This window comes from Ochotona princeps, chromosome 26 (genome assembly GCF_030435755.1).
Source record: "Ochotona princeps isolate mOchPri1 chromosome 26, mOchPri1.hap1, whole genome shotgun sequence".
NCBI classification, from domain to species: Eukaryota; Metazoa; Chordata; class Mammalia; order Lagomorpha; family Ochotonidae; genus Ochotona; species Ochotona princeps.
Window position 1 is genome coordinate 16,289,807 of NC_080857.1, and position 20,565 is coordinate 16,310,371.

The following is a 20,565-nucleotide window of genomic DNA, read 5'->3' on the forward strand; positions in this document are numbered from 1 at the left end:
AACCCAGAAAAAGCCCCAGGTTCCTGCCTTTGACCTGGCTGAGCCGTGACCATTGCAACCACTTAGGGAGTAAACCAGCAAACGGAAGATCTCTCCCTTTCTCTCTTTGTAATTCTGCCTTTCAAATAAACAAAATAAATCTAAAAGAGAGAGAGAGAGAGAGAGAGACTCAAATACTGTTTCCTTCTATGAGTGTGGGTGCTCAATAGGCCAGGTTACACCAAATCTGGGGCCCTGGAGATCACACAGACACAGTGGTGACAGCAGGATTCCGCAGCAGTCTCAGACCAAGAAGCTGACCATGCTTCAGGAGGGGCCACACAGGTAGCAAGCCACAGGGCAGGAACAAAGTGCTCAAACAGGTGACACTGAGGTAGCAGCATGCAAACCAAGCCCCTGTAACTCCAGTGCCAATCGCAGGACTAACATCTACAGCAGAACTGGAGGGACCAGGCAGAACTCCACGCCCAAAACTAGAGTCAGCAAGCAAGTACCAGAAGAATAAATGCAGGAAGAACCAGTAGAACAAGGCAGGTGTCGAGGCCACAGGAAATGCAGTACATAGCAAAGTCCCAAGCTTCAGCTGAGCCAGTGAGCTCATGGCTTGGGCTTTCTAACTCCTCCAACCCAGGTCTTGGGCTCCTGCAAGGTGAGGGAGCCCTCTGGGATGCAGGAGGTGGCCCCACAGTGGCAGTGGCTCTGGAGGGGTGAGCGGTCACACAGGACATCACACAGCCTCCCAGTGCTCAGGTCCGCTCTCATCTGACACCCGGTGTAGGCTCACGCTCAACCTCAAGGGAGCCCTGATTCTGTTCCCTGGGAAGGCCTGAGGACACAGCAACCAGAAGGAACAGCAAGTCCTTGGCAAGGGCACCTGGTACCCTCTGCATAAGCTGAGGGTTGGGGGTCAGGTGAGGGGTGGCCAGTGAGTTAGGCTGGTTTAACTGTGCTGCTGAGAAAGGGGTTTTATTGAAACATAGCATATGAAACACCAAAGGGGTCACTGTGACTGCTGTGGGCTGCCCTCAGATGCCAACCTGTCTCACTGAGGGGTGATGCCTCTGAGGAGGGAGATGGCATGGAGAGGCAAGCTGATCTGCAGCAAGTTCACAGACAGGCTCGCCTCCAAGCAAATCCAACTTCCTACAAGTGAGATGTGTGCCCCCGTGGTGCCTGCTGTCCATCCCCATTGTGGAAAAGGCCTGGGGAATGGAGGAGGACACACACCAGGAGTGGGAAGGTGGCTGCTGTGTCTCCTCCTGAGACTTCCACGGACCACTCGTGAGCCCCAAGACAAGACCAACAGTGTGGCCAGAGGAGTTCCAAGATGGGGTGGCCACTCCAGGAACCCTGGGGCTGCAGACACCATGTGGCTGGCACATGTGGGACCACTAGGTAAGGACAAGGCTGAGGACTGGGAAGAAACCAGAACGTGGTCAGGGAGAGCTAGTCCACTCAGTGCAGAGCAGGGAACAACCAGCCAAGCAGGGCAATGATCCAGCAGGCCAGCCGGGACCCCTTCACGTGCAGAATGAGTTCGTGCAGGCTGATCTGCCCTAAGTTGAAAGCCTCGCCGCAAGAGATCCGGGTCCTTCTCAAGAAGGAGCGGGTATTCTTCCTCTCATGCCTGGAGAAGAGAGGAGAAAAAGAGATGAGAAGGTAAGAACACCAACTCAGCATCATCCTAGGAGGACCCAGAACACTCACTCTCTCTTCGGAACTATCTCCCTTAAGGAAACACCTTCTCGTCCTCACAGTACTCCAAGGCTGCTGAGACATCTAGAAATAAAAAAAGACTGCCAGTCTCACACTTTCTGAAATCACAGCTTCACTTGCAAGAAAGACAAACACAGTCCTACCGACCTGGCCGGACCTTGGGAGCCAAGTCCCAGAGTGGCTTCCTGACCTAAGCCAAGAGGTCATTTGCCTCAGACTGAAGCTCTCAGCACACATTCCAGGCTTTGACACAGAGGAGGAATCCCCTGGAAAGCTGGGCTGGAGAGTGCAAGTCTTAGAATCTACCATTTAACCAGTAGGGATGAGTCTCCAGGCCACTCAAAAACAATGTCCAAGGTGTCAGCCACTTTTCTGGAATTGTTCGCCACCCTCACTTTCCCTACAGTGAGGATCAGGCAGGGGGTCCCCTGGACCAGATCGCTGTTCCCTGAGAGACAGCAGAGGCCAGCAGCAAGCTGGGAGGGGTGCAGGGAGCTGGGAAGGGTGCAGCAAGCTGGGAGGGGTGCAGCGAGCTGGGAGGAGTGCAGGGAGCTGGGGGAGTGCAGGGAGCTGGGGGAGTGCAGCGAGCTGGGAGGGGTGCAGGGAGCTGGGAGGGGTGCAGCAAGCTGGGAGGGGTGCAGCAAGCTGGGAGGGGGTGCAGCAAGCTGGGAGGGGTGCAGGGAGCTGGGATGGGTGCAGGGAGCTGGGAAGGGTGCAGCAAGCTGGGAGGGGTGCAGCAAGCTGGGAGGGGTGCAGCAAGCTGGGAGGGGTGCAGGGAGCTGGGAGGGGTGCAGGGAGCTGGGAGGGGTGCAGGGAGCTGGGAGGGGGTGCAGCGAGCTGGGAGGGGTGCAGGGAGCTGGGAGGGGTGCAGGGAGCTGGGATGGGTGCAGGGAGCTGGGAAGGGTGCAGCGAGCTGGGAGGGGTGCAGCAAGCTGGGAGGGGTGCAGCGAGCTGGGAGGGGTGCAGCAAGCTGAGAGGGGTGCAGCGAGCTGGGAGGAATGTGGAGGCAGGAAGCTGCACTCACCGGGCCAGTGCCCTGACACAGCACCTCGACATGCTGAGGAAGGAGCTGGCACTGGCGCGGGTGCCCAGGGCGGCCTCAATGCCACGTAGCAGGTCATTGGTCTTGAAGATGAGCAGCATCTGCCGCGGCACATGGTTGAGGAGCTGGCTGATCTGGGGCAAGTAGTTGGCTGCGTTGTTGCGGATCTCAGAGTCCTGAGGCAGCCAGAGGGACACAGAAAGGACAGGTGAGTATGGGACGGGGGCCCAGGATGGCAGGGGTCTGGGCACCTTGTGACCCACGGGGGCTGCAAGAAAGCTCCAGGAAGAAGCTTTGTGGACCAATGCTCCACTACGGAGCTATACCCCTGGGGAGGCAGCTTTGAGCGCAGCCCTGGAGCAGTCAAAACTAGGGCCTGACACACCTGATGCAAGTTCGCAGCCCCTCTTCTCAACAAGCACTGGAGGCAGTGGGTAAAGACATCAATGGGGCCTGGCTGCTAAGGTTTCTTTACAGCTTCCAGTTGCAGGCTGGTCTACAAGAAGCCCTGGGAAGCTGGAACCAACTGAGCCATATCTGCCCTCACCTCCAGCCATGCCCAGCTGATACAGTACTGACCCCAACGTGGAAGTCCTGCTTTTGCCCAGCATTCCACCAGGTTGACCCATCCCACACCACCCTGGCTTAACACTATCTACTGAGCTAGAGCCAGTCTCATCCCAGCCACTGCCCAAGATCCTGATGCCCCTTGACTGGTCCCTGGAGCCCTCATCTCCTTGTCCTGTCTACTGAGGTCTACATATCTCTATTGAGATAACCACCCCAAGCCAGAATCCTGGACTTGACCATATGAAAGGAACGTGAAAATTGTCCAAATCAAAATGAAATCACTTGGGCCTGGCACGGTGGGCTAACAGCTAAAGTCCTTGCCTTGAATGCACCGGGATCCCAAATGGGCACCAGTTCTAATCCAGGCAGCCCTGCTTCCCATCCAGTTCCCTGCTTGTGCCCTGAGAAAGCAGCTGAGAACAGCCCAAAGTCTTGGGACCCTGCACCTGCGTGGGAGACCTGGAAGAGCTCCTGGTTCCTGGTTTCAGATTGGCACAGCATCGGCCATTGTGGTCACTTAGGGAGTGAATCACTGGGGATGGAAGATCAGTCTCTGTCTCTCCTCCTCCTCTTTATATAAATCTGACTTTGCAATAAAAATAAATAAATCTTTAAAAAAAATGGAGTCACTCACGCCAACTCACACACACACACACACACAAAAGTAAAGCTGGGAAGTTATGAAAGAGTTTGGACGAGAGGTTGCCTAACAGTAACTATGACAAAAACAAACAAACAACAACAACAACAAAACTCTGCCAGAACCACAAGCTTGCCCTGAGGCCAGCACAGCCCTACACAAAGGACATGTGCCCAGCAGCAACTGTCTGTTCACCTGGGACTGTCATCCTGGTTATCAACCACTGCGGCCAAAGATTATTGTTTCAAAATATCTGATGGAAACACCCTCTTCCTTTTGCTTTATTCATTTTTTTAAGACTTAAAGGCATGAGTCAGGAACTCTACCTGCTTCTCCCACATGGGCGGCAGGGACACAAGTACTTGGGGCCATCTTCTGCCGCTTCTCTGGGTACATTAGCAGAGATGCAAAGCAGAGCAGCTGGCACTCGGAATGGGAATGCAGCGCCACAGGCGGCAGTCTAACCCCTCTGAACCACAAGTCTGATCTCTCCTCTGCCTTCAGAGCTGTACCTCTGCCTCTTTAAGATGTGACCAGGAGTCCTTGTTACCATTGCACTGGTCTGTTGTTCCCACACCCCTGTCATTTTCCTTGGGAGAACCCCTCTCTGCTTTGCTGTGATTCACAGCAAAAGACTCTAGAAAAATGATAATGATGATCCACACGTATTGGAGCATGAGCTAGATAAGCCAGGCACACTGAGGTGCTTACGGTATTAAGTTTTTTCTTCACAATAACTCCATCAGATGAATTTGCGATCCTCGTTTAGGTAAGGAAACTGAGGCACCGAAGTTGGGTAGCCTGCCCAACGTCCATGGCTAGTAAGTGGTGGGTCAGGATTTAAACTAAGGCAGGGGCCAGCACTATAGCATCATCGCATGCAGGACAGACTCCTGTTCGTAATGCTGACAGCCCCTATTGGAGCACTGGTTTGAGTCCTGACTCACTGCTTGTCATCCAGTTTCCTGCTAATGCACCTAGTCACGCAGCAAAGCGTGAGCCCAGTTTTTGGGCCCTGCCACCCACATGGAAGAATGGCTGGAGTCCCTGCACTCAGCCCAATCAGAAAGCACCTCTGTCTCCCCAGGATGCCTCCCCAGGGAATCCCTGGAGCAGCCAGGCCTTCTAGCTTAAACAGACCCTGATGCAAGTTTCTATGGCCATTAGAGGGCCAACCATACAGCCATCCCCCTACTTCCCGTGGTTAAAAGAACTCCCAACTTTTTTCACTTGACCCTTTGGGCTCATGTTCTGTGTGGAGGCAGAGTCCTCCCTTGCCCCAGGGATGGGTGGATCCAATCTATTTACCTATCTAGATAGCTGAAAGACCAAGATCTAAGGATCCATCTATCTATCCATCTATATATCTATCTGAAAACCAAGATCTTCCATCCACTGGTTCATTTCCCAAATGCCTACAGCAGTGAGGGTTGGGCCAGGTTGAAGCCAGGAGCTAGCAACCTAAACTGGGTCTCCCCCACAGATGTCAGGGACCCAAGGACTTGAGCCATCCACATCGCTTTCCAAGGTACACACTGGCAGGAAGTTGGAATCAGAATTAAGGACAAGACTTAAACCTAAGCACTCCAAGATGGAACAAGTGGTATCTGAACCCCATCCATCCCTGAGGGGTGAGACTTGGTGGCTTTCAGCCACTGCTGCCTTGGAGCTCTCCTCCCTCTGCCAACTGACTGGTTTAGGCAGGGATATATGACATTGAGACAGGATAACAAGTCCGAAGGAGGACTTCTAGCTAAGGGTTTCCTATCAAATGACACCTGAGAAGAAACAGCCCCTAATTCTTGCCAAACGGTCCTTGCTGGTTGAAGATGTAAAGCTTGGCACTCCTATAGCATCCTTGGAATCATAGTAAGAGTTAGTTGATCCACTTTAGCTAACTAACCAGGAATCCCATACCTCCAAGTCACTTGTTTTGGAGGACAAATTCTTCTTTGTTTATAGAAACAAGAGTTGGAGAAAAAAAAAATCATGTTCCCTGCTACAACAGGAGCAGGACTAAGAGAAACAGAACCATTACAAACAGGTGTGGCAGTGCAGCATGTTAGGCCAAAGCATGCAATGCTGGCATCCCAGATCTGGGTGCTTGCTTGCAAGATGGCTGCTCTGCTTCTGATCCAGCTGTCTGATAATGCACCCAGGAAGCTAGAGGCAGATGCTCTACGTTCTTGGGCCTTTGCCACCCACATGACAGACCCAGGCATAGTTCCTGGCTCCTGGCTTTAGCACGGCCCAGCCCTAGCTGTTTCAGGCATCTAGAGAATGAATGAGCCAACGAAAGATACCTCTCTATCACTCTGCCTTTCAAATAAATACATGAATCTGAGAAAAGAAAACAGAAGCTCAGGGGCCAGGTGGGTCTGGAGAAGCTCTGCCTACCTCTCCTCTGGGTTCTCAAATGAGCAGATGGATTCTGTGCCCCCAGAGCCTCTGTTGATGCTCCAGCAGACCCAGTCCTTGGACTGCCAGAGCTCAGGGGAGAGGTGCAGGACAGTGCTCCAAGCACTCAGCACATAGTAGGGGGGTCAGGATGACCCCGCAAGTAACTACCCTGTGAGTGACAAGGTTGCATCAGCCCCTGAATGACACAAGTCTTTGAAACGACTTTTGACAAAGATTATGAAGAAAAGATTCCTGAATGAAAGAAGACATCATCAAAGCACTGGCATGTAAATGAATAAGCCAATAAGAATTCATTCTAAGAGCAGGTGGTTTGGCATAATTGTTAAGATGCCACCTGGGATGCCCACATCCCACATCCCAGCTCCTGTACGGTGATCCCATCACCCTGCAAATATGCATCCTGGGAGACGGCAGGTAATGGTTCGAATATGTGGGTCTCTGCCACCACATGGAACACCTGAATCGAGTTATAGACTCCCAGCTTTGGCTTGTCTCAACCTGGCGCAGACTTTCTCTGCCTTTCAAATTTTAAAAATTTGATTTTCAAAATGACTAACGCTTTCTAGACTGATGAGTACAAAACTTGAATACCATATCAGTTACCAAAACAGAGCTTATTTCCCGAGAACCTGCTGCTCCTCCCAGGATATTAGCAGGGAGTTGAAGTGGAAGTGGAGCAGGCAGGACTTGGACTGAAGACTAAATTGGATGCCAGTGTCTGTGGCCTCACCCACTGTGCCACAATGCCAGTCCCATCCTGTGGCTTTAAATATCATCTATATGTGAAAAACCCCCAAATCCATATTGAGCCTGCACCTCTTCCTTGAGTTTGTCTTTTTCTTTAAATTCATTCGCTTATTTTTATTTATCTGAAAGGCAGAGGAACAGAAAAAGAAAGAGACAATCTATATGCTGGTTCATTCCCCAAACACCCAAAAGAGCCAGGGTTAGGCCAGGCTGGAGCCTAGAACCAAGAACACTACCTGGTTCTCCCATGTGGCTTGGAAGGAACTAAGTACTTTGGTCATCATCTACTTCGTTCCAAGGTGTCCATCAGCAGGAAACTGAGGCCCGGCGGCGTGGCCTAGCAGCTAAAGTCCTCGCCTTGAAAGCCCCAGGATCCCATATGGGCGCCGGTTCTAATCCCGGCAGCTCCACTTCCCATCCAGCTCCCTGCTTGTGGCCTGGGAAAGCAGTCGAGGACGGCCCAAAGCTTTGGGACCCTGCACCCGCGTGGGAGACCCGGAAGAGGTTCCTGGTTCCCGGCATCAGATTGGTGCGCACCGGCCCGTTGCGGCCACTTGGGGAGTGAAACATCGGATGGAAGATCTTCCTCTCTGTCTCTCCTCCTCTCTGTATATCCACCTTTCCAATAATAATAAATCTTAAAAAAAAAAAAAAAAAAAAGGTGTCCATCAGCAGGAAACTGGACTGGAAGCAGAAGGAGGCTCAATCCCAAGCCCTCTGGCAAGGGATGTAGCTGTCCTGAGTTGCAGTTTAAGCCACTGCCCCACACACCAGTCTGCACTGCCCAGAACATCTCTGTCTGCTCAAAAGAACCCGTGATGATCCTCACACTAAGTATGTCTTATGGTGTTGAAGTCTTTCCCATCTCACAGAGCTGTGATTCACACAGCCTCCCTGGCACCAGCCCCCCAATCCTACAAAAAGCCCCTCATATGTGCATTAGCCTCACCTGCTTCCCTTCCTCCCGCTGCCACCAGCATGGTCTGAGCGCCATCACGTCCCAGCCCACCATCCTGGCCCAGCCACTGCTCATCTCATTCAGTACCGGCTGGAGCAGCTCCTCCCCTGCTGAAGGCCTGTGGAAGGCTATGCCTTGAACTGAATCTAAACTTGCTTCCAGGGCTGATGAGGCTTCCCAGCCCACAACTCCCAATTCCTCTCACCCCTCCATCCTTCTCACCACATTCAGCCACATCCAACCCTTCCCTTCCCCCAGGGCCTTAGCACGCCACCAGTGCCTCCTTCAAGAGCTTCCTGTGGCAGGTGCCTTTTTGTCCTTTGGACCTCAGCTGAAATGTCAGCTCCTCGGCAAACCCACCCCTAACCCCCTAACCCCTCATTCACAGCACTCTACTTGCTTCTTCCATGGTATCTATACCCTGCAATTATTCCATTTACCTGTTTGTTCACTTGTTTACTGTCTGTCTCCTTCAACCAAAGTGTAAATTACATAACAGGCCTGTCTGTCTGCTCTTCCCAGATCCTCAGCCCCAGGCCCTAGGTCCAGTAAAAACAAATGTTTGTTGAAGGAATGAACTATAGGAACTATGGACAAACAACTGATGGGAATTATCAATAAAACAGAAGTCATCACTCCTGCCATCCCTATTTTACTCATGTAAAGCAATTTCCTCTCTTTGAGACCTTGGGAACCTGGAGCAGCAGGTGCACCTGTGCCTTCAAGTTCACTGGAGAATGACAGCCATTTGGAGGCAAGTGGAATGACAAGACAGGCTCTCCTGTGATACCAGTTTCTTGACCCAAGTGTTCCTAAACCCCACCATGAGGTAGCCTACAGGCACATAACCTTGACCCTCAAAGGGGAGGTGAGAACTGCTCAAGGTCATGTCGCCAGGAAGAAGTGTCCCCTAGGTTGTCCGCCACAACGATGCAAGCAAGTCTGCATGGTCTGGCACATCAATAAAGTGGATGGGCAGAAGTCAAACCATGAGGTCTGACAGACAAGTGTCTTGAAAGGGAGCCCACCCTGCTCCACTGGGCAATGAGCTCACCCAGCAGACCTCAGACATGGACGGGAGCAGAGGGAGGTGTATGAATAGCGGTGTTCCCAGGACCTGTCTCCCAGCCAGACCCCATCAGTCCACTGTCTAAACTCAATGGAGAAAGGAGCTACCAGGAGAGACAGAGAAGGCCGTTTGTCTGAGAAGCCTGCGAGACTTAGGGATGGGTTGCTCAGCTGAAGCAAGGCACAGGTAAGCACAGGTCCAGGGCCAAGAGAGCCCCATGCTGCGTGGTCCTGGGCAGGAGACAGAGGAGTCACGGGGGAGAACGTGGAGGAGCTGACATCTGTGCGGTTACAGCCAATGCCGTACAAGCCCAGGTTATTACAGATGATGGGATCTTGTTGGTATTTCAGATGTGAGGGGGCCGCAGAGGAGTATCTGCTCCCCTCCCTCCTTCCTTCCAAGGAGACTGTTTTCTTCTTGCCTCCCTCCTCTTCCTCCGCCAGTCTTACTCCAGTTCTGCCATGCACCCATCATTCCCCACCATTCCCCATCTATCATCTCAGCTCCAGGGCTGGAAGGGAGCCACAATGCCATCCCCAGCTCTGCCTGTGACATTTGGGATGGGAAGGGGCACCCACCTACCTCCGAGGCAGTGACGGGAGCCTGGCTGATGCCCTTGTTGACTGAGTCCCAGGACCGGGCAGTCAGCATGCAGGCAAACAAGGGGTACAGGTCCCCGGCACCCAGGCGCTGGCTGTATGTCTTCACCTTCTTCATGTCTGTCCAGATCAGAGACTGCCAGAGGTGGCAGTAGTCCAGGCGGAACTCGTCCGTGAGCACCTGCAGCATGGGCAGCAAGGCCAGGGTCTGAGCCTCTCGTCCAAGGAGGCTCAGCTAAGCTCCCAAGCACATCTATCTCTCCAAGGTCCAGCCACCCTGAAGGTCCAAGTGCAAGGCTATTATAAGTTGAATACCCCTTCTCCAAAGTGCTAAGACCAAAGGTGTTTGAATTTTACATTGCAGAGAATGTGCACACAATTAGCATATTTATAATTTTATGATATTGAAATAATATGAAGAGTAACATATTAATTTGCTTGTGTATAATTTGCATATAAATAGTTATATGATAATAATATCTATAATGGGATATAGAAATAACGAGCTATCTTAGGAAGGGGCCACAAGTCTGAAGATGAAATTCATGTTTCATATAGATGTTACAAAGGTTGAAGGGCATTTTACATAGTATTTTCCACAATTTTGTGTGTGAAGAAAAGTTCGGTGATGTGGGATTTTCCACATGTAACATCATGTCAGTACTTAGAAAGTGTCAAATGGGGAACACGTCCAATCAGGGAGCTCAACCTATATGTGGCAAGCCTGGATCCTGATCAGCAGAGATAACCAACTGCCCTCCCAAGCTATAGCCTCCTCCCTGCTGGCTAGGGGGTCACATCCCCAAGGTCCCTCAAAGTTAGACAGGGCTGCTACCTGAGCTCTGGGTGAGGGAACGTGCCAGAAGCTCCATTCCCACATACTGGCCACAAGAGCTCTCCCAGGCTTGCTCCTGCCACTGACAGCCCCACCATCTCTGGGGAGCCCTGGAGAGCACAGCCCCATAGACTCTGCCACCCACCTCAGACTGGCAAGAGGACAAGCAACCAAACTCCTTGTGGCACCTGGGCCATGATTCTGGGGACCCCATGTGACAACAGGTGGCCCACCTCCGTGGAATGTGTTCTATTCTCTTGGGCCTTGCAGAGGAGGTCAAATTGTGGAACCCAAGGAAGAGCATCAGGAGAGCACTGGGGGACCCTCCCCAGGACCCCCTGTCTTGTGGAATCAAGTGAACCTTTGGGTCCACATTGGCAGTGAACCTGCAGACAAGAGTTCACAGCCCACCGAAGCAGCTCTGCTCCCTGAGTTCTGTGAACCCCAGCTCCGGCAGCTCCCTACTCCGCCAGCTAGTACACGCTCACATGAATGCATGTACACCAAGAGCAGATCCCTGGCAGCATCTGGGCCGGCTTGAGGTTCCCTGGAAAGGTGCAATCAGCTAGACAATTGATGCCATCTACACATCAAGGAGGAAAATAATTATGACAAGGATAAATGCAAAATGACAGCTCCTAGCATGGGGGAAGGGCCTCCTCCTGCTACCTCAGCTTTCCACCTGCCATTTCTGTAACTATGGGGATTTTGGTGCACTCTGACTCCAGGACGAACCAGACCCTGGGGCTGAGGACGAAAGGATTCCCTACCTGGTACAGTCCATGGTCCAACAGGATAATCTCCGCCCTCCCTGTGTCCGGATGCTTCCGCACCAGCACGTTGCCAGGATGTGGGTCACAGTGCACGAAGCCATTGACAAAGATCATCTCACTGTACATCTTGCCCAGATGGCGTGAGATCTGAAAGAGACGCATCCACACCTGCCTCAGGAACTCCTGCTAGAGCTCTAACAGGAGGCCACATGGGTCAGGCAGGTATTCCTGAGCTGGGGTGCTAGAAGTGATGGCTTGAGATGTGTTCTTGAACCTAAGGAGCAAGCAATGCTCTCGTCTGTTCCTTTCCAATCTCAGCCACACAGTAGAGCCATCAGGAGTCCAGAAATACTGTAGATAGTACCAGTGTTTGAAACATTCATTTACTTATTTGAAGGTAATTACAAGAAAGAGAGGGAAACAGAGAGCGAGATCTTCTATTTGCTGGATTAATCCGCAAATGGCCACCATGGCTGAAACTGAACCAAACCAAGCCAGGAGTCACCATCCGGGTCTCCCACATGGGTAGCAGGGGCCCAAGTACATGGGTCATCTTCTGTTGCTTTCTCAGGTGCATTAGCAGGGAGCTGGATTGGAAGTGCAGCAAGGGGGACTCAGGACAGTGCTCTGATACGGCATCACAGAGGTTTAACCTGCAGAACCACAATATCGGCCCCCAAGAACATTTTATGTTGAAGTCTAAGGCAGAAGAATGGTGTGGCTATAGCTCCGTCTCCACTCCACACCCATCCCTCCCTCCTTCCTCCACGGCTCTCTCCCCTGCCCTTTTTCCAGTCCCTGAGAATGGACTGACAGGCTGGGTGGAGGCACTTTTCCAGCTGGGCTTCCTGCTGAGAACAGGACTGGGGCTGAGGTGCAGGGACAGGCAACCCCACCAGGACCCGTTGGGGCTGCTCCACCAGCTCCAGGTAGACCCAAAGTCCAGGACTTTCTCCCCTCCCCCTCCACTCCTCCCTGCCAGAGTCCGATGGTAATCTGATTTATGATGTCTGCACAGAAGAAATGACACTGGAGAGGCCATTTAAATCATCCTGTCACTGCCGCTCTCCCTGCTGAGCCAGTCTTCTTATCTCGACTCCCTGTTTTATTAAAGCTAAAAGCCTCTTCCCAGTCAGGGAAAAGCTGCTGAACAGAGCCAGTCCCAGCACTGAGGAGGTTCTGTCAGTGGGCTGCCAGGGCACAAACACGCTCAGACCAGAACCTGAAGTCCCCAGTACCTGCTGCCCTTGGCATTCCAGCCTCGGCTGGATTCCACGGTCATCAATGCATGTATCCCAGCTGGAGGAGAGGAGCTGGGATCTGCTGGGTGGGGAACACAGGAGTAGGATATTAAAATGAAGAATTTTCTTTTCCTCTCTTGTGCCTGCAAAACCCTGCATGGCCCAGCCTGCCTCTATTCTTGCTGTCATCTTATACCACACTGACACTGCAGCCACATCCATGCTTCCTCTTCTCCAATCATTCCTGTGCATCAATACCACAGGGCCTTTGCACATGCTGTCTCTTCTGCCACAGCATTCCTCCTACCTTTTCTTCACCTGGTTCAGCTCCTCTCTTTCCTCCTCTTTTTTTTAATATGTATTTGTTTTTATTGGAAAGTCAGGTATACAAAGAGAAGGAGAGATAGAGAGGAAGATCTTCCATCTAAAGCTTCACTCTCCAAGTGGCCACAACGGCCAGAGCTGAGAGGATCCAAAGCCAGGAGCTTCTTCTGGGGTTTCCCAGGCAGGGGGAGGGTCCCAAGGCTTTGGGCCATCCTCCACTGCCTTCCCAGGCCACAAGCAGGGAGCTGGATAGGAAGCAGGGAGCTGGATAGGAAGCAGGGCCACCAGGATTAGAACCAGCGCCCATATGGGATCCCAGCTCATGCAAGGCAAGGACTTTAGCCACGAGGCTACCACGCTAAGACCCTCTCTTTCCTCCTTAGGAAGCCCACCTGACCTCCCAGGCTGAGCAGTGCCCTCCTATCAAGCATCCCCAGAAGACACCTGGCTTTTGTCCTGTGGCAGTAGCAATTATTTGTGTATTTGTAGGATGACCATCTAGCCCACAGTCACAAGTGCCCAAGAAAGCAGAGGCAACTCTGTCAGGTTAAAGTTTTATTGACGTGCAATTTACAGACCATAGACCGGCTCTAATGTGCACTTGCTTTTAACAGGGCCAAGTATGAGAACCAAAGACTCTGCCTTCAAAGTGAATGAGACCCTTGTCTTGGTTCTCAGAGGCCATGGTTCCTGTCTCTCATCCCAATCCCATGAAGCTCCTAGGAGTCTCAGGCAGTTATAACTGGACCCAGGGTGACTCGTCAAGAATAACCCTCCTCTCCAAACAATAGTGGACACTTTCCTTGTCAGCCCAACACCGCGTCCAATTACAACCCCATTGCACCAATGAGAAACCAAGACTCCCCGAGGTTTTGCTTTTGCTTTTAGATTTACTTTATTTACTTGAAAGACAAAGTTACAGACAGGGGATGGGGGTGGGAGCATGGGGGTCTTCCATTGACTGGTTCACTCCCCAAATGACCTCAAGAACCTGGGGCTAAGACAGGCCAAAACCAGGAGCCTGGGACGTGTGTACAGGGACCCAAGGATTTGGGCCATCTTCTGCTGCTTTCCCAGGCTATCAGGAAGGGGATAGAGTGGGAAGTGGAGCAGTGGGGACTCAAACCAAAGCCCATCGGGGATACTTGCACTACAGATTACAGCTTAACCTGATACAAAACAATGGTGCCCCTTCACTGAGACTTAAGTAACCAGTGACTAGAAAGAGACAGAGGGGTGGGCACCTGACCTGGGACGGTAAGATGTCAGCTAGGACGCCCACAACCCGTACTGAGTTGGAGGGTTGGATTTCTGCCTCTGTAACTGACACCAGTTGCCTGTTAAGGTACATCCTGGGAGGAAGCGGGCAGTGGCTCAGGTATTTGGATCTTGCCACCTGCACAAAAGACCTGGTTGAGTTCCAGCCTGGTGCCTTCGGCCTGGCCCAGCCCCAGCTATTGCAGGCATTCAGGGAGTGAAACAGCAGACAGAAGACAAACCTCAGTCTCTTCATCTTTAAATACGTTAAAACATTTTTAAGGGAAAAAAAGTTGGACAGAGAATCCAGATCTAAACCAGGTATGACAACCCTCCTCCCCCCCAGTGACCTGCCCTGGCTCACACCCAGTTCTGTACTTCTCAGCCGAGTCGTGTGACCAGAAGCAAATCCCTCAGACTCTGGGTTCCAGTAGAATGGAGACAGTGACCACACACTCAGGGGTTCCTGCAGAGGAGGGGCCCAAGCAAGCTGAGAACCCCAGGGCTACAGATTCCTCCTGACACTCCCAGAAGGGCAGCCCACTGGGTCTCACCCTGAGCTGCTGAAACATGAAGACATTTGGTTATCACATTTCACACCGCCATGTCAGCACTCCAACTGCTGCTAGGGTCTGCATGTCTGCTCATGTTAGAAGCAGGGCTTCAGCCAAGGGTACATTCTCGGGCTCAGGCTGAGAGGCCATGGGTCCCACGACCTCCACTGTTTGTACCCTGGGAGAGGGGGAGCCCCAGCCAGAGCTAGTCCCAGGCAAACCAGCAGGTCACCACCCATGAGCTACCCAGAAATCTCTTTTGCTAGGTTCTTGGGAGCCTCACAGAGCCATGCTTTGAAAAGCTGTATCTGCCAAACCTATTGCATTTATTAAATAATCACTCATTTTTATTAGTCAAGGACACATAGAAGGCCCAATCAGGGTTCCTGATCAGCCCAAGATAAGCCATGCAGCCAGACTGGGCTGACGGAATTCCAGCCAAAAAGCAGAGAAATGACATTTCATTTAGTCTGGGCAGACCTGTCATGGGGAGATGTATGATCTCCCTTGAGCTTTCTGAAATATTGCTAATCGCTCTGAGCCCCTTATTACTGCATTGAAAGATGGTCTCTGGGGGCCATGGGGACTCAGGCAGGGGAGATGGGGCTCCCAAGGAGCAAACCACGGCTGCCAGGAGGCGGGGTGGCGCCACCAACCACGGCTCGTAGACGGCCAAGCAGAGCACCAGGAGGCCAGGCCCACTTCAACACCCCCATCCAGCTGCCTCCACCTGGTATCTGCCCATCTGGGGGCTGTTCTTGACATTCAGTGGGGGCACTGGGAGAGGCAGGTGCAGAAGGCAGAGGCAGACAGGGCAGGGGAGGGCAGCCACCACAATCACTCTGCTCTAGAGCCATCTTAGTTCTGTCACTTAGAAGGGGGCGACCTGCAGGACAGGCCACCTCCCTCCTTGGTCTGCATCTGTGTTCTCTGAGCAGTGAAGTGGGATCCACCCCACCTGCTCTCCTTCCTCACACAACAATTTCAAGACGCAAGCTCAAACCCCGACCACATAGGAGTGACCCTTTTGCCTACTGTAAGCATTATTTTGAATTTGGCGACTTATTAAATTTTGAAGGAAATAAAAACCATATGCCCACTATCACTGTCCATGTGTCATTTTCAAGAAGTTTAAAACAACCACAAATGGGCTAGCACTACGGTGCAGCGACGTAAGCCAGCCCGGCAAAGCCGGCATCCCATATCTGCGCATCAGTTCGAATCTCAGGGGAACCACTTGTGATCCAGCTCTCTGCTAATGCTCCTGGGAAAGCAGCAGCAGGTGACCCCATGGAGAGACCCAGATGGAGATCCTGGCTCCTGGCTGTTGTGGCTATTTGGGGAGTAAACCAGTAAGCAGAATGTTCATTCTCTCATTCTCTCTTCTCTCGCTCTCATTCTTGCCCTATTCCTCACTCCATGTCACTCTATCAAATACATAAAAGCTTAAAACCTGGTTTCTCTAAAAAAGATTATGCAAAGAGTAGACTGGATCAAAAATCTTTTAAGGTATTAACAAGAGAGCAAGTGAGATGGTGCGTGGATTGAAAGTGGGTTTGAGGAAATGGGTACTTAAGGGTACTCAGATCTTCACAAGAGATACTAAATTGACGGCTATCCTCTGGGGCATAAAAAATAATTCCTAACTTTGGAACTTATCTTTTCTGCTGGACAGAAATTACTTGCATTTCTGTCAGATAAAATCTCCAGGTTGACACATGACTTCAGTGTGAGAATTTTGTGAACTGTCATTAGCAAGGCCAAAAAAAGAGTTCACTTCTCTAGGCATCAAATCTGCCTCTCGGGGCTGAACAACACCCAGGAAAGACGTAGCAAGGGCACAGCATACTCTGTCAGCCTTATTTCTAAATTTTGGACCATCTTTTTCCCAAAGATTTATTTTACTCGAAAATCAGAATTACAGAAAGATAGAGAGACAAACAGAGAGAGAATCTTCCATCCATGGTTTCACTAGCCAGATGGTTGCAACAGCCAGAGCTGAGCTGGTCCAAAGCCAGGAGCTTCTTCCGGTCTTGCATGTGAGTGCAGGAGCCCAAGGCCTTGGGCTATCCTCTACTGCTCTCCTAGACCATTAGCAGGCAGTCAGATCGGCAGTGGAGCAGCCAGGACACAAAACGGTGCCCATATAGGATGCTGGCGCTCACAGGCAGAAGATTAGCTAGTTGAGCCATATTGCCGGCCCCCAGTTTTCTTCTCAGCATCACTTAAGAGCTGTGTTCCATCATCTTTCCACAAATGGATCTGCCCAGAGATCGGCCTCTTACTCCACAGAGGCACTGAAGCTCCCTGGAGAAGCCCGAGGCCATCACTGGGCACACAACCCTCAAACTTTCCCTCTGACAGAAAGCCCAACAGCATCTCCTGCTCAAGAGTAGATGATGGAGGGGGCAGTGCTGCAGCGAATCAGATTAAACGGCTACCTGTGACATTGTATCCCATAGCAGAGAGCCTAGTAAAGTCCAGCTGCCTGGCTTCCAACCCAGCTCTCTATTAATGCAACTGGAAAGGCAGCAAGGGATGGTCCAACTACTTGGGGCCCCCACCAGCCATATGGGAGACCCACACAGAGTACCTGGCATTGGCCTGGCCCAGAACTGTCCACTGCAAGCCTTCACTCTGCCTTTAAATCAATATTTTAAAAGAAGAAGAAGGATAGACAGTGCCTTCCTAATGCTGTGACTGGGGCATGTGCAAAAAAAAAAAAAAAAAAAAAAAAACCCACTAACAGGGCACACGTGCTGTGCGAGGTTCCAGGCACCTGACATAGGCTGGGGTAGCAATCAGAGCAATACCAGAAGGAGGTGAGACTCAGAACAGGGTGTGGAGGGGAGAAGTTTGTCCACCTGCTTGGCAATCCCAGCGGCCTGGCTCCAAAGAACAGGTGCCTCTCCACGCCATCCTGCCTCTCCACGCCTGGAGGGAGGGACTGCACCTGCTCTCTGGGGTGAAGGACTCCCAACAGCCACCAGGGGGTTCCCTCTGGAGGAAAGTCTCTCCCACAGGAAACCAAGAACTGGGAGCAAACTGACACCACACTTTCACTATGCCACGGCACAGCACGCCGCAGCAAACAGTCCCTGCCAAGTCTCCTGGATGTTCCACATAAAGAGAAGGTGCCACTCACACAGGAATTTCAGTCACTACGGGACACTGTGCTCTAACAGGAAGGGGGGGGAAGGAACCTATAAAAAGGCAGAGCAAAGATTTAATTTAGTAAATAATATTTAAATCTCGGAGTTATTTGTGGATTTTTCTCAAAACTGGAACTGACCGAAAGTACATTAATTATTCCATAAGTGAACGGATGAATGTATTCCCACCCCTTAAAGGAAAGTCTATTCATGTTCCTGAGGGGGGTGTCTTGGGAGCATGGCCACGATTTCCGGAAAAAAATAAAACAAACAAACAAACAAAAAAAAAAAAACACCAGGGCGGTTGGTGTTGCACAATATTAGTAAGCACACAAGCAGCCCGGAGTCAGGTCTAAAGAGGTTAATCACTCGCTTTGCTCTGTCCCGGTTACAGCACAGCTTGAGAGACCACAGCTCACTTCTGCCTGGAGTATTATGCCAGCACCAGGAGCCACACTGGGAGCTATAGCCCACAAGGCACTTACTACTGCCCACACTTCTTCCATGATCTGGAGCAACCTCGAACACACACACGCAGCTGATGGAGTCCCTGAACGAAGGATTAGGAGAGGTGGGATGAAGAAAGAAGAGGCCCTGGGAATGGGAGCTCCTGGACAACAGCGAAAGCTTTCCACACGGTTGGAAGCAGAATATCACCTGGGAGCCAGGGCAGGGGGGCGTAAGGTCCCCAGGATCTCAGGCTGGAGATGTTCACCAGAGTTATCCTAGACACCAGAGGGGAAGAAGCAGGTCCCAGGGGCTCCCCAAGGGGCTGGAGATGGGAGAAAGCTATGAACACCTGACATCTGCTGCCTCAGAAAACTCACTCTGGGGGAACAGCCTCACATCCTTCTGGCTCCCTGCAACAATATGAAATATGGGGAAAGGGACAGGGATTCCTCCCTCCACGTCTCCACCCCTCTTTTGGCAAAATACCACACTGCAGGCACCATGAGGTAGGCCAGGGACTGGAATCCTGGCATGGGTTGGCATGCACGAAGCAGATGTGCTGAGTTTGGCAGCGTGCGGAGAGCTCTTGACTTCAATCGCCCAACAATCCTGTGGGTTTCTCTCTGGAATCCTATCTACAGAAGGAGGGTGGGGCTGCCAGGGGGTGAAGAGCCCCTCCAAGGCGGCATAGTGCGTGAAGAATACAGCCAGCAGCCGAAGCCAATGAGGACCAGCTCCAAAGCAGCACCCCAAGGACCCGCTGGGGGAAATCTGTACCCTCTCATTTCACAAGTTGGTCTGAGGAATTAGGGGGGAGACGTTTTCTTCCTGGTGACCCAGAAACGAGGGTCTTCCTGTGTGTGCAGGACTCCACCTGGGTCAGCTGAGGGCTTTGTTCCCAGAGCCAGGCAGCAGGTGGACAGTGACATGAAAGAGCAACAGAGAGAAAAGAGATTTTCCATCTGCTGCTTCACTCCTCAGTGGGGGCTGGGCTGGACCAAACCCAGGGACCAGGAGCTGAAGCCAGGCCTCCCAAGGTGGGCAGAGGGACCCAAGATCTTAAGGTACCACTTGCTGCCTCCCAGGGTGCATATTACCAGGCAGTCAGATCAGAAGCAGAACAGCTGGGACTTGAACCAGTGACTCTCATATAGGACGCTGGGGGTCCTCTGTGGCTATAATGCCTGTCCCACTGGAAGGCTTTTAGTGGGACAGGAGGTGTCACCATATGGCAAATCAGTAACTCTCACTCACCAAATACATGTACTATAGGATAATCAAACTGTGTGAACAGGAAGAAGGGCAAAGCATTTTCTCCAACATTCTATGGAGGAGGGCATACCTCTTTGAAAAGCAACTTCACAAACTATAAATACCCTTTCTCTAGGTCTGTATAAAGCCACCACCTGTGATATTTGGAATCCTATATGGGTGCTGTTCGAATCCCGGCTGCTCCATTTCTGATATAGTTCTCTACCTGTGGCCTGGGAAAGCAATTAAGAATGGCTCATGTGGCTGGACCCCTGCACTCATGGGGGACACCCAGAAAAGCTTCAGGCTTCTGTTTTCAGCCTGGCCCATCCTGGTTGTCGCAGTAATTTGGGGAGTAACCCAACAGATGAAAGATTCTCTCCCTAACTCCCTCTCAATTTACCTTTCAAAAACAACAACAAAATAACCTTTCTCACAGAACCCCAGTCTGCACCCTAGGCAGCAAGTACTGCTGCCACTCCAACTGCGCAGCTGGAAAAACTCAGAGCGGAAGTCCCTGATGAGGACACCTGGTTAGTGACCCGCGGAGCCAGACACAGCCCAGGTGCCCTCACTGGGAAAGCCTCGACTCTTCCCACCCCAGCGTCAGGCCCCAACCTCTGTCTATACTGACATGCAGCGCCCAAGCATGGCAGGTGATCACTAAGCATTTCCTAAAAGGTGAGTTCGAGACACCTGCAGTGCTCCCACAAGGTCACAGAAAGGGATTTAACTGAAGACAAATAGCTTGAGGGCTTCTGGCAGACTGAACCTACACCATGAACTCCATACTCTGTTGAGCCTCATTAAAATGACTCTAAAGGAGGGCCCAGGACAGTGGCTTAACTGGCTAAACCTATCTTTGCAAGCACGCCGGGATCCCATGTGGGCGCCGGTTTTTACACTGGCTGCTCCACTTCCCATCTAGCTCCCTACTTGTGGCCTGGGAAAGCAGGGTCTCCCATG

The 20,565-nt window shown here is 51.7% G+C and overlaps 1 protein-coding gene across 3 annotated transcripts in view; it reads right to left on the minus strand.

The window, feature by feature from the left end:
• Positions 1 to 1,332: 1,332 nt before the first annotated feature.
• The window catches only part of ADCK1 (aarF domain containing kinase 1), a 101,192-nt gene continuing 81,959 nt past the window's right edge, over positions 1,333 to 20,565 (minus strand). For all 3 annotated transcript variants that reach the window (XM_058655376.1, XM_058655377.1, XM_004584574.2), the window contains 4 exons: positions 11,368 to 11,517; positions 9,746 to 9,943; positions 2,741 to 2,934; positions 1,333 to 1,627 (listed from right to left, as the gene is read on the minus strand). In XM_058655376.1, coding sequence (XP_058511359.1) covers positions 1,456 to 1,627; positions 2,741 to 2,934; positions 9,746 to 9,943; positions 11,368 to 11,517 — 714 coding nt within the window. In that variant the 3' untranslated portion in view covers positions 1,333 to 1,455. The remainder of the gene's footprint in view (positions 1,628 to 2,740; positions 2,935 to 9,745; positions 9,944 to 11,367; positions 11,518 to 20,565) is intronic.